Source organism: Rhinichthys klamathensis, unplaced genomic scaffold, assembly GCF_029890125.1.
Source record: "Rhinichthys klamathensis goyatoka isolate OS25496 unplaced genomic scaffold, OSU_Roscu_1.1 h1tg000059l_1, whole genome shotgun sequence".
Classification (NCBI taxonomy): Eukaryota; Metazoa; Chordata; class Actinopteri; order Cypriniformes; family Leuciscidae; genus Rhinichthys; species Rhinichthys klamathensis.
In genome coordinates, this window is record NW_026606604.1 from 8,960,225 (window position 1) to 8,979,374 (window position 19,150).

A 19,150-nucleotide genomic window follows, 5' to 3' on the forward strand; every position below is an offset into this window, starting at 1 on the left:
AACCTCTGCTCGGTTTCTGTTATTAACCAGGGATTAGTGTCTTGTGTAAAGGCTGAGTATTAGAAACACAATCAATACTTATGTTTCACTGCTGGCACTAAATGGCCGGAGGGGAAAGCTCTTGAAAAAAATCTGACAAGATATATATAGATAGATAGATTTTTGTTTTTTATAATAAAACAAAAACGCTGTACAGTTTCCTGGCCCTGTCTGACCCTTGAAATATTTGGTCTGAGATTGCACAGGATGGCTCAAAGTGTTCAAAGACAAATCCAGTACATTGATGCTCTTTGTGGGATGTATGAAGTAAACAACAGCCTCTGAGATACACTGCAAAATGTGTCTAGCAGCAGAAATCAAGAGTCTTGCAGTGAACATTTTCCATGTTTTTTTTTTATCTGTTTTTATCATTATTTTTGAGAGTTTGCAGTCCCACAAAATTGAACGGTTGCATAGACCCAATATGCTCAATATATATTAACATTGATATATATATAAAATAAAATAGCCTAATATTCTTTTCTTTATGTAAAACTTTTTAATGAGTAAAACTACTGAGTGCACCTTTGAAAGTAATTTGCACTTCCGCTCTCATTATGAAAAATATATTTGGATTGCTATGACAATTAGCTTAAAAGCTAAAACCCCAAAATTATGACAGAATTCCACAACAACTCAATGTTGGAGTTTACATACAGCTCCCCACGAAACAGACATCTTGGACTTGTTTTGTTCTATCAATAAAATCCACTTTGCTGTTTCAGAATTTTAACTTCAATAAGATTAACACATGAGCCATTCTGTTATTTCTAGATCTGAACTGACCTGCTATTTCCCTTTAAAAAAAGGAGCATAGTAGGAAGGCACGAGGTAAAAAACAGGGGTAATTATATACTTCTCTGTGGTTGCCATGGCAAATGCACCTCAGTTCATTCATTGTGCTCAATTTTGAGACCCTTAAGCATGTGGAAATGTGCCTACTATAAGAAAGATTCCTATAATTCTTTATTGCAATGGTGTAAGAAACAGCTTTACCTGGAATGAGACAGCAGGAGAGCTTCTTTACAGAAAGAAGCTGAATAACAAAGGCTGTGATGTACCTGTACCTCTGGAAATGTCTGATCATAATGAGATTTGCCCTCCAGCTGTAAATACTCCCTGCACGCAACTGTTGTTTTTTGGCTCCGCTGTCTGTGCCGTTTCATTTTTTACAGTTCTCTAGATACGCCAATTTAGCAAACAGGATCCAATCAATTTCATATAGAGCTACTAACAGAGTATTGCAAGGAATTTAGACATAAACCTTCAAACTTGAGAACATTTTGACCGTTATTACCCAGGAAAACAAGATAATCCAGCTAAATACTCACTGAACTTTAGCGGGGTATGTTGTCACATTAAGTGGGGTAAGTTGTCACAATGCAACCTGCCATTAAACAACCTATTAGAGGCTTTTAAGCATAAGGTAAAAAGCGAAACACTTGTTAAATACAAAACAATTCATTAAAAAGGAAAATACACATGCCTCAATCTGACATTTCTGAAAAATACAACCCAGCCTCATTGGAAAAATGTGTCAGTAACGACACAAAATGAGCAAAATGGGCAAAACGATGTTGCTTCTTGCACGTTTCGCAACACTTTCAAAGTGAAATGTCCAGTCAAGGGTGTTAAAAGCGTGTTCAGTTTTATCAAAGCAGATTAATGTGAATCTGGCAATGCTTTATTTGTATGTATCGCGGCAGGTCAGAAATGAAATGTTCTGTGAGTAGAGCTATATCATCTGAAAAGCAAAACATATGGAATGGGATGCAAACAAGAAAGTGCATTAGTTTAGAAATCATGCACTATGGAAAAAGTGTTTTGAGCTCATAATATTGCATTTCACTAGGAACTGCGTGAAAATTAGCCGTTATTAATCGATAATCTGACCCTGTAACCATAATTTGTGTGAAAAGGAACAAACGTTGTGGTAACACTTAACAATACGGGTGCACTAATAAGCATTAATTCATGCTTAACTAATGCACAGATAATACTGAATTAATGTGTAACTAATGATTATCTAAGCTATTCATTAATGATTACCACATTAGGAACTAATTAAGAGTCTGTATGGTTAATGTATTAGTTCATAAATGAATTGTTATTAATTAAATATGTAATTGTTAATTAATTCCCTAATAACTCATTTTTTTAACTAATAGTGTTAATTAATATGTTAATTACCAGAATGAGCCAAAGCCTTGTATTTCAACTTCCAGATAATACAGGTACACTAATATGCATTAATACATGATTAATTACTTCATTGTTAGTGCAAATTCATGTGTAAATTACTACAATTACTAAATGACTAGTTAATAACGATGTGCCTCAACAAGTAAAGTCATAACATAATGATACCTTTGCAAATCATTAGCTAATGATTAATTAAAGCAGACAACTGGAAGTTGAAGTGCATAGCTTTGACTAATTGTGGTAATTAACACATTAATTTACACTATTAGTTAATAAAATATGTTATTAAGGAATTAATACACAATGACACATTGAATTAATAGCAATTCATGTATTACTTAATCTATTAATCATATAGACTCTTTATTAGTTGCTGATGCAGTAATCATTAATTAATGGTTTAGTTCTTCATGAATCATACATTAACTCATGATTATCTATGCATTAGTTAAACATGAATTAATGCATATTAGTGCACCCGTATTGTAAAGTGTTACCAACGTGGTTGCTGTTTTACTGCCTTAAATTCAGCTGGAAACTGCAGTAAAAACGAATTATGCAGATGTGGCGTGTGTGACAACTTGCCCCGGTCTCCCCTTCATAAATACATACATACATATATGCTAGTCAGGTCTCAAAGGAGATTTCTGACATGAGTCCGCTTCAGAGAACAAGACATTAATTTCAAAAGCAGTCTTATAAACTTCCATGTATAATTAATCAGGATGTGAAACATGAACTTTTATCTCCCAGGGAAAGAGGAGGAATGAACAACATTAGGTACTCTCAGGATGTGAATGTGGATCCCTGCATAGTCTCTCTCTCTCTCTCTCTCTCTCTCTCTCTCTCTCTCTCTCTCTCTCTCTCTCTCTCTCTCTCTCTCTCTCTCTCTCTCTCTCTCTCATGAAATCCCATGTGCACAAAGAGGGAGAGTGAAAGAAACAACAGATGAAGCTTGGCAGGGCATGAAATGTCTCTCTAACATTCTCCACCTAGAATCTGTACGGCAGCACATGGCTGACACAGTCCATTTATAAAGTGAACACTCCTTTGGTAAAGATGATTTTAGTGGAGAACTGAATTTTAGTCTTTTTACAGTTGTTTCAGGAGCCCGATCTCATGAAAGTGCGTATCTATACCACGAATGTCATTTCTCGTGCCATTTATACGCCAAAAATGTTTTTTTGCGTCTATATGATACGCAGTTTTCGCGTGCATATGATACGCACTTTATGGCGTGTAATATGCACGCACACCCCACCCCCCTCCCCCCTAAACCTACCCAAGGGGTTTTCAGTGCGTAGCATATGCACGCAAAAAACATTTTTGGCGTATAAATGGCACGAGAAATGACATTCGTGGTATAGATACGCACTTTCATGAGACTGTGTTGGTTTCAGACAGTGTTAAAGGTGCACTCAGGATTATTTCCCCCTGAAAAACAACTTTTTTTCCACATAAACAGAGCTATATGTTTTTAAATGATATTCAGCTTGTTTATTTTACATGGAGTGGGTTGCCTCATGATTTCTAGTTTGAGATCACAATGAAAAGTGCCATCTTTACTCTGTATGTTTGTATGTATTTATATATATAAGGTCTGTATTCCACTGTACCCTATCTTTGATACTACAACAAACTAGAATTGCTCACATGAGTCAGACCTACTGATAATGTGTCAGTACAGCGATCAATTCATTGACAGCAAGAAACAGCAATTGCTTTGTGGAAGTTGTCTGAAATCTCTGGCTCACACCCAGAATCCTCAGTCAAAGTCACTGCAGGTCTCAGCCTCGCTAATAAAAGATGTCAGTTCAGTAAGATGAGCCCGAGTGTGGAATTAATTGGCTATCAGGAATTTATTTTCCCCTCCGCGTTGAGATTTGCACATCATCTAATAATAATGTCAGAAATAGCTTTCAGCAATAATGACCTTTATTTGACCTTTAAAGTGATGAAAATACTTTAGATTCCTCTCACTGTTGGGGCCGTTAACACACAGATGGAGTTTCACCTACACGAACGTATGAACGCCAGCTTACATTTTCTGTTTCTTTCAGTGCTCAGTCTGTCTGTCACATTCTCATTCGGTGTCCTTCATGAACCTATACACATATGATATGTCCTGTTGAATGAGTTCAAAGTCCTTTTAAAATAAGTTGGATCTTGACATGACAAGCTATATTGTAATCATGTTGTATGTAAATATATATACAGTATATACTGTATATATATATGAAATGTATTCATGATTACAATATAGCATGTCAACTCATTTAACAGGACATATAATATGTGTATGAAGGTTTATATATATATATATATATATATATATATACAGTATATATATATATATATATACAGTATATATATATATATATATATATATATATATATATATATATATATATATATATATATATAAAGCTTAAATACAGACACCTTGATTTAAAACACAATGATTTAAACGTTTAAATGTTTTTTTAAGAAAAAAAAAAACAGTCTAAAAGTTTTTGTCCTGAATAAAATGGCAAAGATCGTTGCAGTCCAGTACATTGTACAGAAAAATGTATGTATATGTGTATTTGTATATCCTTGCTGCTTATCAGTACGAAGTGTTGGGGAACATTAATATGTAACATCTTATGCCGGTCTCTCTCTCTCTCTCTCTCTCTCTCTCTCTTTGATGTAGTTGTGCCTCCTAAAGGAGAGAGAGCCGCGTGTTATCGCAGCCGAGCAGAGTGATGGTATCTGCAGCGTTCGACTAGTTTCCATTAGGGAATTACCAGGTCAGGTTGAGGGGATGGGGGGTGTTGGTTGCAGAGCAGACCTGCGGTAATGAAGGAATTCGCCTTCGTTGTTCAGCCAGAGGAGTATATCAGCATTTATACATTACTCCACATGCTGGGCCTGCACTACCAGGAGATTAGGAAAGAGACCGGGATCGTACATCAGCCTGTGTGTGCCGCTGACACAACCAAGAGATAGACCCAAGAAAAATCGCAGCAAAGAGGCTTTCAAAACAGGAGACACCTTGCATAGAAAAGAGACTGTACTCTCTGTGTACATACTGGCTGCGATTAAATCCAACTATATCAGGAGGCAGATCGGATCACACGAGCTTCACTGTCTGCACTGCCATTGGTAGTCAACGGATCACACTGATACAAATTTGCATAATACTTTATGGATAACTGGCAACAAGCCTGGATGTTGAAAATGCATCTTGAGACCTCTAAATTTAGCATTCTGTTCAATTCCGTTGAACTCTGGCATGCAGCCATGGAATGTTTTATTTTTTTTTTTTTTTTTATTACAGGAAAACAGATTAAAGTCTACATGAAATTACAATTTTAATTCAGTAAATGATATCCAATCACAACAAAAGTGTAGGTCGAGTCATTTTGAATGTTGTTTAAAATGTAAAAAAAAAAAAAAAAAAAAAAATCTTAAGAACAAATGCACAACAATAGTAAGCAGCACAGCGGTTTTCAACATCCTCATCACCAAATCAGCATATTAGAATGATTTCTGAAGGATCATGTGACACTGAAAATTCAGCTTTGTATTGCGAAAAAAAAAAAACACTTTAAAATATATTGAAAATAGCAAACAGTTATTTTAAATTGTAATAATATTTTACAATATTACTGTTTTTACTGTATTTTTGATCACATAAATGTAGCATTGGTCAGCATAAGAGTCTTCTTTTAAAAACATTTTTAAAAACCGTATACTGACCCATAACTTTTGAACGGTAGTGTGGATGCCATTTTCATTTGAGTATAAATGATACTTTCATCAAGTATTAATAACAACAAACAGCGTAAGTGTAATAGTGATGATATTCACAGTGTAAAAAACATGATATTTGTACTAAAAAGTAAATGTATGGATTTAAAATAGCCTTTTATACAGTTTAAATAGAAACTGCCTTAATTATCATCCATTAGGAATTGATTAGATACTGAAAAGACAGATAGTCGGAGGGGAGTGAATGAAGATGGATAGGATAGTCATTTCGCAAGCGAGTTATTGAATTTTTGTGGAAAGATTACGACAACATTTTTTTCTCCAGACTAACGAATCATTCACAATAGGAACGCATGTTAAGAAAGTACACAGTCAATTTTGATTTCATATTGACTTTAACATCGAATAAAACCCTCATTTAGCAGAAATCCCCAGTTGTGGAGCAGTTGCACATGTTTACAGCCTGACCTCCAGCAAATTTGATCTTAGAAGGTCCTCTGTGCTATTCCTAATGAGGGTCCCCTGGCTATATTTTGCATGATGTATAAAATGTTTTCCATTGCAAAAATAAAACCACGTTTTTTAAAAGCAGGTCAAGGGTATAATGAGGATGGAGAGAGAGGTAAGTAATGTGTCAGTCTCCTGTTTTAATACCGCTGCTCCCAGGAGGTTACAGATATGCATGTGTTATAGTAGAATTTTATACTCATTCGACAATGAAAGTCCACTGGCTATTGATTACACAAACAATTCTGCACACGCTAGAAAAGATCGAAGTTAGACATGCTGCTTAAACAAGCTCAGAAATCAAACTAACAAAAGAGAAACAAATAACAAAATGGCAGTTTCTGAGCCAACAAACAAAAAGGGGCTCTATCTATCTGTCTGTCTGTCTGTCTGTCTGTGTCTATCTATCTATCTGTCTGTCTGTCTGTCTGTCTGTCTGTCTGTCTCTCCGTCCGTCCGTCCATCCGTCCGTCTGTCTGTCTGTCCATCTTTCTATCTATCTATCTATCTATCTATCTATCTATCTATCTATCTATCTATCTATCTATCTATCTATCTATCTATCTATCTGTCTGTCTGTCTGTCTGTCTGTCTGTCTGTCTGTCTGTGTCTATCTATCTATCTGTCTGTCTGTCTGTCTGTCTGTCTGTCTCTCCGTCCGTCCGTCCATCCGTCCGTCTGTCTGTCTGTCTGTCCATCTTTCTATCTATCTATCTATCTATCTATCTATCTATCTATCTATCTATCTATCTATCTATCTATCTATCTATCTATCTATCTATCTATCTATCTATCTATCTATCTATCTATCTATCTATCTATCTATCTATCTATCTGTCTATCTATCTATCTATCTGTCTGTCTGTCTGTCTATCTATCTATCTGTCTGTCTGTCTGTGTGTCTGTCTGTCTGTCTGTCTGTCTGTCTGTCTGTCTGTCTGTCTGTCTGTCCATCTTTCCATCTATCTATCTATCTATCTATCTATCTATCTATCTATCTATCTATCTATCTATCTATCTATCTATCTATCTGTCTATCTATCTATCTATCTATCTATCTATCTATCTATCTATCTATCTATCTATCTATCTATCTATCTATCTTCTATCTTTCCATCTTTCCATCCATCCATCCATCCATCCATCTATCTATCTATCTATCTATCTATCTATCTATCTATCTATCTATCTATCTATCTATCTATCTATCTATCTATCTATCTATCTATCTATCTATCTATCTATCTATCTATCTATCTATCTATCTATCTATCTATCTATCTATCTGTCTGTCTGTCTGTCTGTCATTTTTAAGCTTGGCCTGCACAATGCTAATTATTTATTTATTTTTTACAATAATTAGGAGGAAATTTCAGTAGACAAGTAGGTGATTTTAGTCTTACACATTTGAGTTAAAAAAATACATAATGATCTTGCTTTTTTAAAAGACACCACAAGGCCACATTTCAGGGAAATCAAAATGGATAGGAATTTGGATAGGAGAAATATTTTAGCATCAAAATAATTACACACTTCACCTTTACATTTTTTGTTCCACTGGCATTTATCTTTACAGTAAAACCGCAAATAAAGGCAATGGCACTTTTACGCCACCACAATAACATGTGGCGCAACGCTTGCCTGTCCCATCGACTGTCAAAACACTGAAAAACACTTTGCATGTCCAAGAATCACAAAGCGAAATCAAACGCACTGTGGATCCGCCTCAGGCAACACGGGCCCCTGTGAGCGCCTGTCAGTCCGGCATGAGCAGAGCAGAAAGAGTGCTTTGTTGAGCACGGCTACAGCTTTAGTAAAGCAAAAAAGCAACTCACCCAGCGGCTGTCCTGCAATAATCCTGGTGTTCTCGCCTGCGACGGCCGCCCGTGCGTTCCTTTCACTCATGTATTGGACGAAAGCGTAACCCTTGTGCACCGAACAGCCCACGATCTTGCCGTACTTGGCGAAGATGACCTCGATGTCGCCCTTCTTCACAATGGCAGTGTTGAGGTTGCCGATAAAGACCCGTGAGTTGAGGGAGCGTGGGTCGTTCTTGTTAGTGACATTGCTGGTCTGACTCTTGCCGGTCATTCTTCTCCTGTGGAGCAGAGACATGATGGGGACGACATCAAGCACACCTCATATATTGCTGGACTGTCTTGAGGACAGAAAAAGGTGGTTGTAGGGATGCACGATATATCGGCCACCAAATCGGTATCGGCTGATAAATGTTCATTTTTAATGGTATCGGCCTGATAAGAGAATTTGGCCGATATATTAAAGCCGATAAATAATGGATTATTTCCTTCAGCTGAGACACTTCAGATGTGCACTGTTCGCCATGATGGTTTTGAATGGCTTGAAATATGATTGGAATCACTTCAAAAAAGGAAAATACAGTCAAGTGCAACATGTGCTGTCATGTAGGCTACATGAAATTATAATAAGAACAGTATAATTGTGTGCTTGGGACACAGACACTTTAACTTAATGGTGAGACTTTTGTTTTTGTAAACAGGCTCTCAAGAATTATATAAAATATTGGATTTAGATTTATCGGCCAATATATCAGTTATCGGTATCGACCAAATTTTCATATCGGTGCATCCCTAGGTGGTTGTCAAATAACTTTCTCCAACTTAATAAAGATAAAACTGAAATAATTATATTTGGTCCCCCATAATTGAGAGGCAGTCTAATCAACGAGCTCGGTAATCATTTTCCTTCAATTAGAATTGGAAACCTTGGTGTCATTCTGGACTCATAATTTTGCTTAAACCAAGCTAATTAATTCTGTTGTTAAGAATAGTTTTTATCAATAACAAATTAACTCTAAACTTAAAACATTTGTGTCTTTCCAAGAATTGGAGAAGGTTAAATTACTTCACATCTAGACTATTGTAATTCCCTTTTTTTTTGAGATGGTCTGAAAGGCTGTTGACTATAGGGCAAAGAAATATGATCATGTCATCCCAATTTTAGCTGTCCCTTTTAGGATCCAAGTTAAGATTTTGTAGTTTGTTTTTAAAGCTCCTTATGACCAAGCTCCATCTTATCTTAAAGATCTTCTTATCTCCTATACATCTAGTAGACCTTTAGGATCTTCTGAAATGGCATTATCCTCCTGGGACCCAATAATAGACTTTTGTCCAGTGTAGTGGACATTATATTTTAGTGAATTTCTCATCATACATGTCACATGACACAACCTGGGTGTCCTGTAAAGAGCACATTAAGGACTTTTCAGAGATACCAAATGTTTGGAGGTTTCACCATGAAAACAACTTCTCATTGGTCTTTAAAAATGTCTGACATTAATTTAGTGATCAAATGTAGCAATTCGATAAATATGATAATATATTGTAATTATAATTTAAATTGGACTACTTTTTCAAATTGTATTTCATAAAACAACATCTCAGGAAAATGTTAAGGGGTTTCAAATAAAAAATCTACTTTCTGTTACAGAACAGGGCATTGATTTCAAACGTGTAGAGGACATCAGGACTTAAATCATGTTTATCAGGCATTCTGGGAGACACAACAAGTGAATATGGAAATAAATTATACATCAATATTCCCATGAAATATGAGATATTATTATTAAAATGTTGCCAATTATTACTCCAATTATTACACTTCTTTTTTCATTAAATGTTGCTCCAAGAACACATTAATGTGCAAATTAGATACAGTGTATAGATACATTGCATTAAATGGGAATATTAATTTATGGCCATTTTACCCACATATAGTAAAAAGTAAAATGGTGTATCAATTTATTCCACTATTTCTTTCATAACATAGTTGAGAATAATCTTTATACAAATTTTGGTTGAAAAAATCCTGAAACCCCAAAATTTATTGGTGATTGAAAAAAAATCCCATTATTTTTGCCTATACATATAATTTCATATCATTTTATTTTTTAAACAACTTAATCCTGGCGTCCACTACAGAGGACATAGCATAACGTATGAATAAAATATATCCGCTCTAAACAGTGTGATGACATGGAAAAAAACTAAATTCCCAAAACTTTTTTTTTCTGGGTCTCAGGACAGGAGGATATTGTACGTCCCACGATCACGTCCAGGGTGATAGCGCCTTTTCGGTTGCCACCCCTCGTTTATGGAATCAGCTGCCATTTGACATTTAAAACTAGGCTGAAAATGTATCTTTACTCACAGGCGTTTTAAGTATTCTATATATTGTTTTATATTTTTATTGTATTTCATTCTTATTTCTGTTCAGCTTTGATGTTTTTTATACTATACTATACTATACTATACTATACTATACTATACTATTTACTATATAGATATACATTAAATGAACTTAATTACTGCTTTTGTCAGTTATTCCACTGCAGGATGCTTCTGCATGCTCTTAAAGTCATTGTTTTATGCAAATTAATTATTTGCACTGCAGCCACACACACAAAAAAAAGCTCTTATAACATTACGATTATCCACCAAAAAATGAAACAAACTTTCTAAAAACTTTCTAAAAGCACTTACAATGCATGCTACGTCCCTGACTCAACCTTCACATTTTATCATCATAAAGATTTTAAGATTAGATACTGTATTGTTTTCTTATCATGATTAAAGAACAGCTATTGGAGCGATATAACAATAATTAAATTGCTGTTTTATGGTGTATATAGCCTACAGACTTGTTCCTGTTGTCAGTGCCAGCCCAGAACCATCATTTCTAACATCCAGGCCGCCCAGCACACTGAATATGTGAGAATATGAGTGAGTGCTGATGTGTTCGTGAGAGATGTGTGTGTTTATTTGTGTTCGTGTCTATAAATGTGAGAAAATGAGCACGCTGGTGTGAAGGCGAGAAAGCGAGTGCCGTGCGGATGAGAGAGAGTAAATGAAGGCCTCGGGTTTATGCAGTCTCTGAACACACAGTTAGTCTTCACATCAGAGAACAGCAGCAAGATCCTCCCATTGGGTGTCATCCAACTCCCCTTCCCGAACACACACACATTCAGAGACAGTGACTGCTATTGTCTGAGACAGAGATGCATTATGTTCTGTCTCTCACGCTGTCAACGACCTACTCTCACAAGACAGCAAGAATGAACACGCAGCTTCACGGAGGCTCTAGCGAGACAGTGTGTCTGAATCAAACGAGCTGACCGAATGCGACACATTGAGAAGCCCAAATATATACTTGATATTTGTTGAACAGCAGGAGTGTAGAGTTTTGGCTCTGATGGGTCGTTCACACTGACAGTGATTTTAATCGCTGGAAGTCAGAAGGTCAATGTACTGTTGGTCACTAACTTACTTCAGGCATTACTAGACTTCAAGAGGCACACTAGCGGCTGCAGTCTTAAGCATCCTTGTTAGCACATGCGCCTCCCACGCCGGAGACCCCGGTTCGAATCCCACTCAGAGCAGGTCAAGTAGGACTGGTTACATTTGGTGCCGTGACCCGGATGGGAGTGAGGTTTAGTGGGGGTGAGTGTGGACGTAGGCCAGTTAGAGCTGTGCGTGTAAACCTCACTCCCCTGACCTCAAGAGGCATGCTAGCGGCTGTGGTCTTTAGCATCCTTGTTAGCACGCCCGCCTCCCACGGTTCGAATCCCACTCAGAGCTGGTTGAGTAGGACTGGTTACATTTGGTGCCGTGACCCGGATGGGAGTGAGGTTTAGTGGGGGTGAGTGTAATGGACGTAGGCCAGTTAGAGCTGTGCGTGTAAACCTCACTCCCCTGACCTCAAGAGGCACGCTAGCGGCTGTGGTCTTTAGCATCCTTGTTAGCACGCCCGCCTCCCACGGTTCGAATCCCACTCAGAGCTGGTAGAGTAGGACCAGTTGCACAAAGTTAAACATGGTCCTGGGTCGAATATTTTCCTGTTAGAAAATTTAATCCTAACCATATCTCCTAACCTAACACTACCCATAAATTATCCCTAAAATCAGAGGGAAATGATAGGTGAATAACACTGATGTAGAAGCACCTAACTCTGATCGCAAGCCTAACCTTGACATAAACTCGACATAAACTTGTCCCTCAAATCTGACTGGTTGATTGTAATGTTGTTCCAGGATCAACAAAGATGAAATCAGGTTCTGCTAAACGGCCATAGATTTTTTTTAAATCTGATTATAAATTTGATTTATTGTTGGTAAAGACAGATAAAAATGAACATTATGGAGGGGAATGTGTTTGTACATAAATTGCAGAAGTGAAAATGAATGACTTCTGGTCACCGAAGTCTATTTTTGCAAGCTAAAATAAATAAATAAATAAATAAGGTGAAAATTCAATTTAAACCTATCGTAAATCTATTTATCTTTGCAATAAACAGTATGAATGAATGAGGCATTTATAAAGTGCTTTCATATGTACTACTGTACACCTAAAGCGCTTTACAATCATATCAGGGGATCTTTCCTCAACCACCACCAGTGTGAGCATCCACTTGGATGATGCGACGGCAGCCAGTACGATCACCACACACCAGCTACAGGTGGAGAGGAGAGAGAGTGATAGAGCCAATTCAGTGGATGGGGATTATTAGGAGGCCATGATTGACGAATCTATGTTATGGTTGAGGTGAATTTTCCACATCGAATCAATGTTGAAATCGCAATGTCTTGCTTTTACAATACCTTGTTAAGGCCAAGTCACACTGCACCAAGAAACGCAGACCAGCGCCGACAGTCTCCAGATTACAGTACATCGATTCTCAGGCATTCGAATTCAGCATGTTCAATCAGAAAAAAACAAGCTCCGACAGACGCCAACAGACTCCGACAGGGGTAACACACTGATCCAACAAAACCCGACTAAGTATCTGTTGGCGTCTGTTGGTGGAGTAAGAGTTGGGTGTTTAAATGTCAACGTTCAAGTATTTTGCTAACATTTCTACAACCATTTAGCTACTATATTTCAGCATTAAAAGATGGTCAAGTACAAGCTGGGTAAGCCAGAATTTCCCTTACCACAGAGGTAAGGTCAAACGTGAGACATATGTGCAAAATAACCACCAGGTAGTGCAGTGTGTATATATATATATATAGATAATGATCAATCTAATTCACATACATTTTGACTGTAATACTCAATGTACTAACCCAGAAATCAAGCTCAATGTGAACCTGCTGTTGCAGTCACGCTGCTGCTCTGCTTTTGAGTCTGGATTGAAACAGGCCGAAAACGTACAAAAAGTCGTGTCATGTCAAGGTTGTATATCAGATCACCAAACGACACAAGTATTTTTTGTCGACGTCTTCAAACGCCTGTTAGAATTTAAAGCTCTCAAATGTCACTTAGAAATGAAGATTAGATTTATTTATCATGGGGACCAAATGCTTGAATAATGAATCCAATTCTCTGTAAATAGGATTAGTTGCCAAGGTTACCTGCATTCTGGGAATGGTGCTGGCTGAAGGCTCACACATTCAAACACACTCTGACATGCTCGCAGACACACTCGCGCTCTCAAGTGTGCAGTCATTCATGGAGACAGAAATTGGAATAGTGAAATATGCCCTCTTGTAATTTCCCAAGCCACAATGTGGCCACGGGATCATGCCATGAATACAGCAGAAAGCTCTTTTATGCTGGACAGAGCTCAATTTGGTGAGCAGACCTGCACTACCTGTACATTCCTATTTTTCTCTCACTCTCTTCAACTTTATCTCTTTCAATTCTGCACACAGGAAAGAAACATAATTATTATCTCAGTTGTTTTTCCTACAAAGCCATGAGAATAAATGGACATCAGGAGACCTTGGATGTCTCTTGGATTTGATCACAGTAGGATCTCAACCTCGAGGTCATCATGACTTAAGATCCCATGTGGCTTTTGCTCACAATAACATCAACATCTCCTGCTCATATATTTCTCCTGAGAAAAAGACTTACAGATACCAAAATCTGCCGTCAAAAAAAGTCACAACTTCACATTTCAAAAGTTTGGGGTCGGCAAGATTTTAAAATGGTTTTATAAAAACAGTAATATTGTGAAATGTTAATACGATTTAAAGAAACTGTTTCGTATTTTAATATATTGTAACATGTAATTTATTCCTGTGATCAAAGCTGAGTTTTCAGCATCATTACTCCAGTCTTCAGTGTCACATGATCCTTCAGAAATCATTCTAATATGCTGATCTGATGCTCAAGAAACCAAGATAAAACCAATGGGCTCTATGCACGGCGGTATTTCCGGTGAAGGTCTAAGGATGCTGGATTACTTCCGCCGATCGTAGAGTCCAATGCTATACCGAGAATTTATATTGGTTTTTATACTCTATTGCTATACTAAAGAAACGTTAGTCACAAAAACAGACAAAACAGACACCCCTCATTCTGTTTATGCTTCTGTGTTTATTATATTAAATAAACATAACTATATATATAAAATTACATCTAAACGTATTAAAGTTTCGTTTCAAAGACGAGAGGACAGTACATTTTGAAGACTCTGCCATAATCCCGCTTTCCTCGGTTTTCCTCCGCTTTAAATCTCCCCAACCGGAAACGCAAGAGCATCCTTGCGTCAAACGCGGAAGTTATGCGTGCATATAGCCCATTCCAGGATTCTTTAATGAATAGAAACAACATTTATTTAAAGCTGCAGTCCGCAGTTTTTCCTCTTTGTCGCCATCTCTGTTCGAAATCTGCAATTGCAGTCATTCGCGGAATTATCAACTTTACGTGGGTTGTGCCTCGGCCATCGCGGATGAATCCAATGTTTGAGGAGACTGTGAGGCTGTCAGTCACCGCGCCGGTGTGGATACTGGCATTCAGAATCACAGATTCTACTTTTTGGTAACAAGTAAGCAACATCCACTTTTGTTCTGACCAACTTAGGGGGAAAAAAGCATTGCAGTAAATCGCGCTGATTAAATCTAACGATCGCTTATAATATCACGTCAAACCGTGCAAATTATACTTTGTTCTCAATGTTAACAACATCAGCATTGCGTGACTACATTTAAAGCCCTTCAAATGTTTATCCTTGTTTTCGCATGGGTCCGGTTGCAGTCTCTTTTTCCAAACTCTCAGTCCAAAGTCTTTTGCATTTTACAGCGGGTGAATCTCTAGTTGTCACTGGTGATTGTCGTTTTAACCTTTCTGGATCCGCCATCAAATTGATGAGTTTAATTATATCAAGTGCTGTGAGAAAAGGCTAAATCTCCACCTCCAAAATCCTCACACTCAACATAGCTTTTACTAGCCGAGACTCCTTCTTTATGTGTACAGATGTGACGTAATGACGCAAAGACATGCTCGAATCTCCTGCGGAAATCCACCAGTACCACTGGAATTAAAAACATTATTACAATTGCTTACCGTTTTGAATCGACCTAATCGGACTGGAGCTTTAAGATAGACATTTTTTGTAACCTTATAAATGTCTTTACAGTCACTTTTGATCAATTGTTGCATCCTAACTAAATATTTCTTTCCATATAATAATTTATATTTATATATATATATATATAACCGACCCCCTTTAGAAGACTTTGAATATATTGTGCACAAGGATGTTGGATAACATTTATGGTACCTCAATGGTGCCTTTTGTTTACTCTTTATTTCAATAGTTCTTTAGACATTCTACTATAAGCAAAGTCCCTTTAAGGCAAGTCATTTCACTCGGCGGACATCTTTGATACATTACACTAATTAGATACATTTATAGACAGCCTTCTCTTTTATCAACATTATACTCTCTGTTGTCAGTGTTACTTTGTTTGGATACAAACACTGTACACGCTGTGTGTTATCGGTTGTTGGTATCGGAGCATGTTTATGAGGACGAGTACACGAGCGCAGATACAGATACTGGTTTAGGTGCATCCCTCATTTTTACTGTGAGTGACGACACGCTGACCGTTCCAAGATGGCGGGAGCGCCGACGTGTCTGGAGCGGTCCAATGTGGCGTCTACGTATACACATCTATGGCAGCTACAGAGACGCAATGACTTTTTCGAACTGCGCTTGGCTCTTTTATTTAGAAGATGGGACTTTTCCACGATACACTTTCTTCCATTCATAATAATCGGAGTGCTTTGTATATCTAAAGTCTTTGCTATAAGTAACTTTGCAACTACATGTCAACTAACTCTCATTAGAGTATTAGTAGACTGTTAGTGTTAGGTTACTTATAGTCAGAATGTCTGTTCATCAAAATAAAGTGTTAGCAGATATTAAGCAAACAGTCTAATAATGACTACTAGTTGACATGAAGTTGCAAAGTTACTTATAGAATGTCTAAAGTGAGTTTGACGAGACTTGACAAGTTCCCATTTATTTCTGTTATATGGATAAATAAGCTTATTTCGGTGATCCATGAAGGACAGAGTCATACAGGTTTGAAAGGACACGAAGGTCGGTAATTGACGACAGGATTTTCATTTTCACATGAAATTCCTGGTTTCCCTGCACTATAGGAAACCTTTGAGCAACAGCATTCTCCTTTGGGTATGCAACTCTCGGGGGTTTCATGGACGATAAATCGACTGAATCCGAAAAAGCACTTTGACAGAGAACAAGTGCTGTAATAAACAATAGCAAATATACAAGCTCTGTACCGCCTGTCCCCTTAAGAACATTCCTGTGACTGATGTCCAGACCCAATTACAGTGCCGTGAGGTTAGCGCTTTTACACCACCTCGATCTTTCCGAAGGACAGAGGCCTCCTCTCCCTCCTCCGCTCGGAAAATCAGCAGCCTGTTATTTAGAGCCTCTGCACTGGCACCTGTATTGATGATACTGGACAGGGAGGAGAGAACATTCACAAATCAGCAAAGATGTGCTAAATTGCCCCTCTTATCAGATAAATCTCTTGTGTGGAGCGTTTGTAGGAGATCGTCCAGCATCTGCCAGCTGATCTCTCGCTGGCCTGCGTTTTACGGCAGCTGTTTGCAGGATTCACAATTGTAGCCCTACTCAAGTTATTCTGATTTCATGGGGGATTTGATCACACATCAAAAAAAAAAAAAAAAACCTGAATGAATTCACTAAAGGGTGAATCCCCTAAACCATTGCACCCCTTTTGCATGCAACATTTCGGTGAAAAACGTAACCACCCGCAATCCAGTGTAGCCAGTCATCATCTGCGCTGATATAACGCGCATAAAAGTATAATATAAGTATATATATAAGTGCATAAAAATAAAGGCATCAATTAAGCTCAATTTTACTGTCAACATACTTTTGGTTTCAGGTATTAGTTGAATAAATTAAATTGTACTCAAAGGACATGTGCCGTCTTGTTATGTTATTTATTGCAACACCCCTATTTTAAGCTTCATGATGTTCTTGCAACACAGATGCAGAAAAGTATAAATCATACAAGATATTTAGTCAAAGATGCTCTTTTTCATAAAACAAAAAATGCACAGGTTTAAAAACAAATAAATAAATATTTAAATAAATGTTGGATTCTGTGCTGTGCAGATGGTGAGTAGTTGGAATTTCTTCTTTAGATATATATATTTTTTTGTATTATGGATTACATTAAAAATAATAATAATAATAATAATAATAAAAACAACACCATTAATAATATAAAATTATTATTAATAATAATTCGTAAAAAAGAATAATTACAATATACAGCATTTTTTTTAAACAAACATACAAACAAAAAATAAACAAATAAATAAATAACTAAATAAATGCATAAATACACTTCTTGGAGTCAGTGCAGATGGTGCATAGTCTTTTTTTTTATGAAATCTAATTTAAAACAACAACTATACATATATATATATATATATATGTGTGTGTGTGTGTGTGTGTGTGTGTGTTTATTGTATTTATCATTTATCATGCATTTTTGTTGTATGGAAAAAAAACAGTTTATATATTTATTTATTTATTTGTTTATATATTTGGCCAGGATTTGAACACAGGCCGTTTTGCATGCAACCTGAAAAAAAACTTCCTACACTAAAGTCTTCTTTTCACCCTTTTTTTTCTTTTGGTCTTATCTCGCCGAAAGCACCAAGTGAGTCAGAACTGCCACTGATGCCTCCTCAAAAAGACAGGTGCGTGACGCTCCTGTGTGTGTGTGTAGTGTTACTATATAAAGCGCACACTGCAGGAGCCCTTTACGGTACAGCACGTCTGGAACTGAGTCCAGGCAGCTCATGAACTACAAAAGATCAGGATTTAAGTTGAAAAACCTCCACGCTCTGTGAGCTCATTAAGAGACTGTGTGATTTCCAACTCAGTGAATGTGTGTGTGTGGCTCTGCCGAGACCCTGCCGTGCAACACTAGACCACTGAGACAGCAATCAGCCTGAACAGCCCCTCAAATCACACGCAAAGACACCTCGTGTGATAGTCCAACACACACTGACTGCACACAGAGAAGAGCCACGGGGTTAAAACCAAACACCCCGGGTGCTTCCTCAAACTTCCTGTGCTTTGAGTCATGATCACACTCTGGCAGGAATACCCATAATGCCACTGGGTAGAGAGAGACGTGTGTGTATGAAAGATTAATAGGCATCACTTTGTGAATGAAATGTGCTGTTTTGATACCACAGCATAACAAAGACTTAGCTCATGAATATTAAATTGATTAAGCGCAAACATTTTTTATTTCATATTTTACTGTTTTTTTTTTTTTATTTATAAAGAAACTATTGGATTTACTGAG

General features: G+C 37.2%; 1 protein-coding gene across 4 annotated transcripts in view; it reads right to left on the bottom strand.

Annotated features, from left to right (window-relative positions):
• Positions 1-19,150, bottom strand: part of LOC130084098 (RNA-binding Raly-like protein) — a 140,161-nt gene that overhangs the window by 53,304 nt on the left and 67,707 nt on the right. For 3 of the 4 annotated variants that reach the window (XM_056249270.1, XM_056249269.1, XM_056249268.1), the window contains exon 2: positions 8,337-8,599. In XM_056249270.1, the coding sequence (XP_056105245.1) occupies positions 8,337-8,592 (256 nt within the window). In that variant the 5' untranslated portion in view covers positions 8,593-8,599. Of the gene's footprint in view, positions 1-8,336; positions 8,617-19,150 lie in introns of those variants that run through there. The other variant, XM_056249267.1, reaches the window with a different exon arrangement.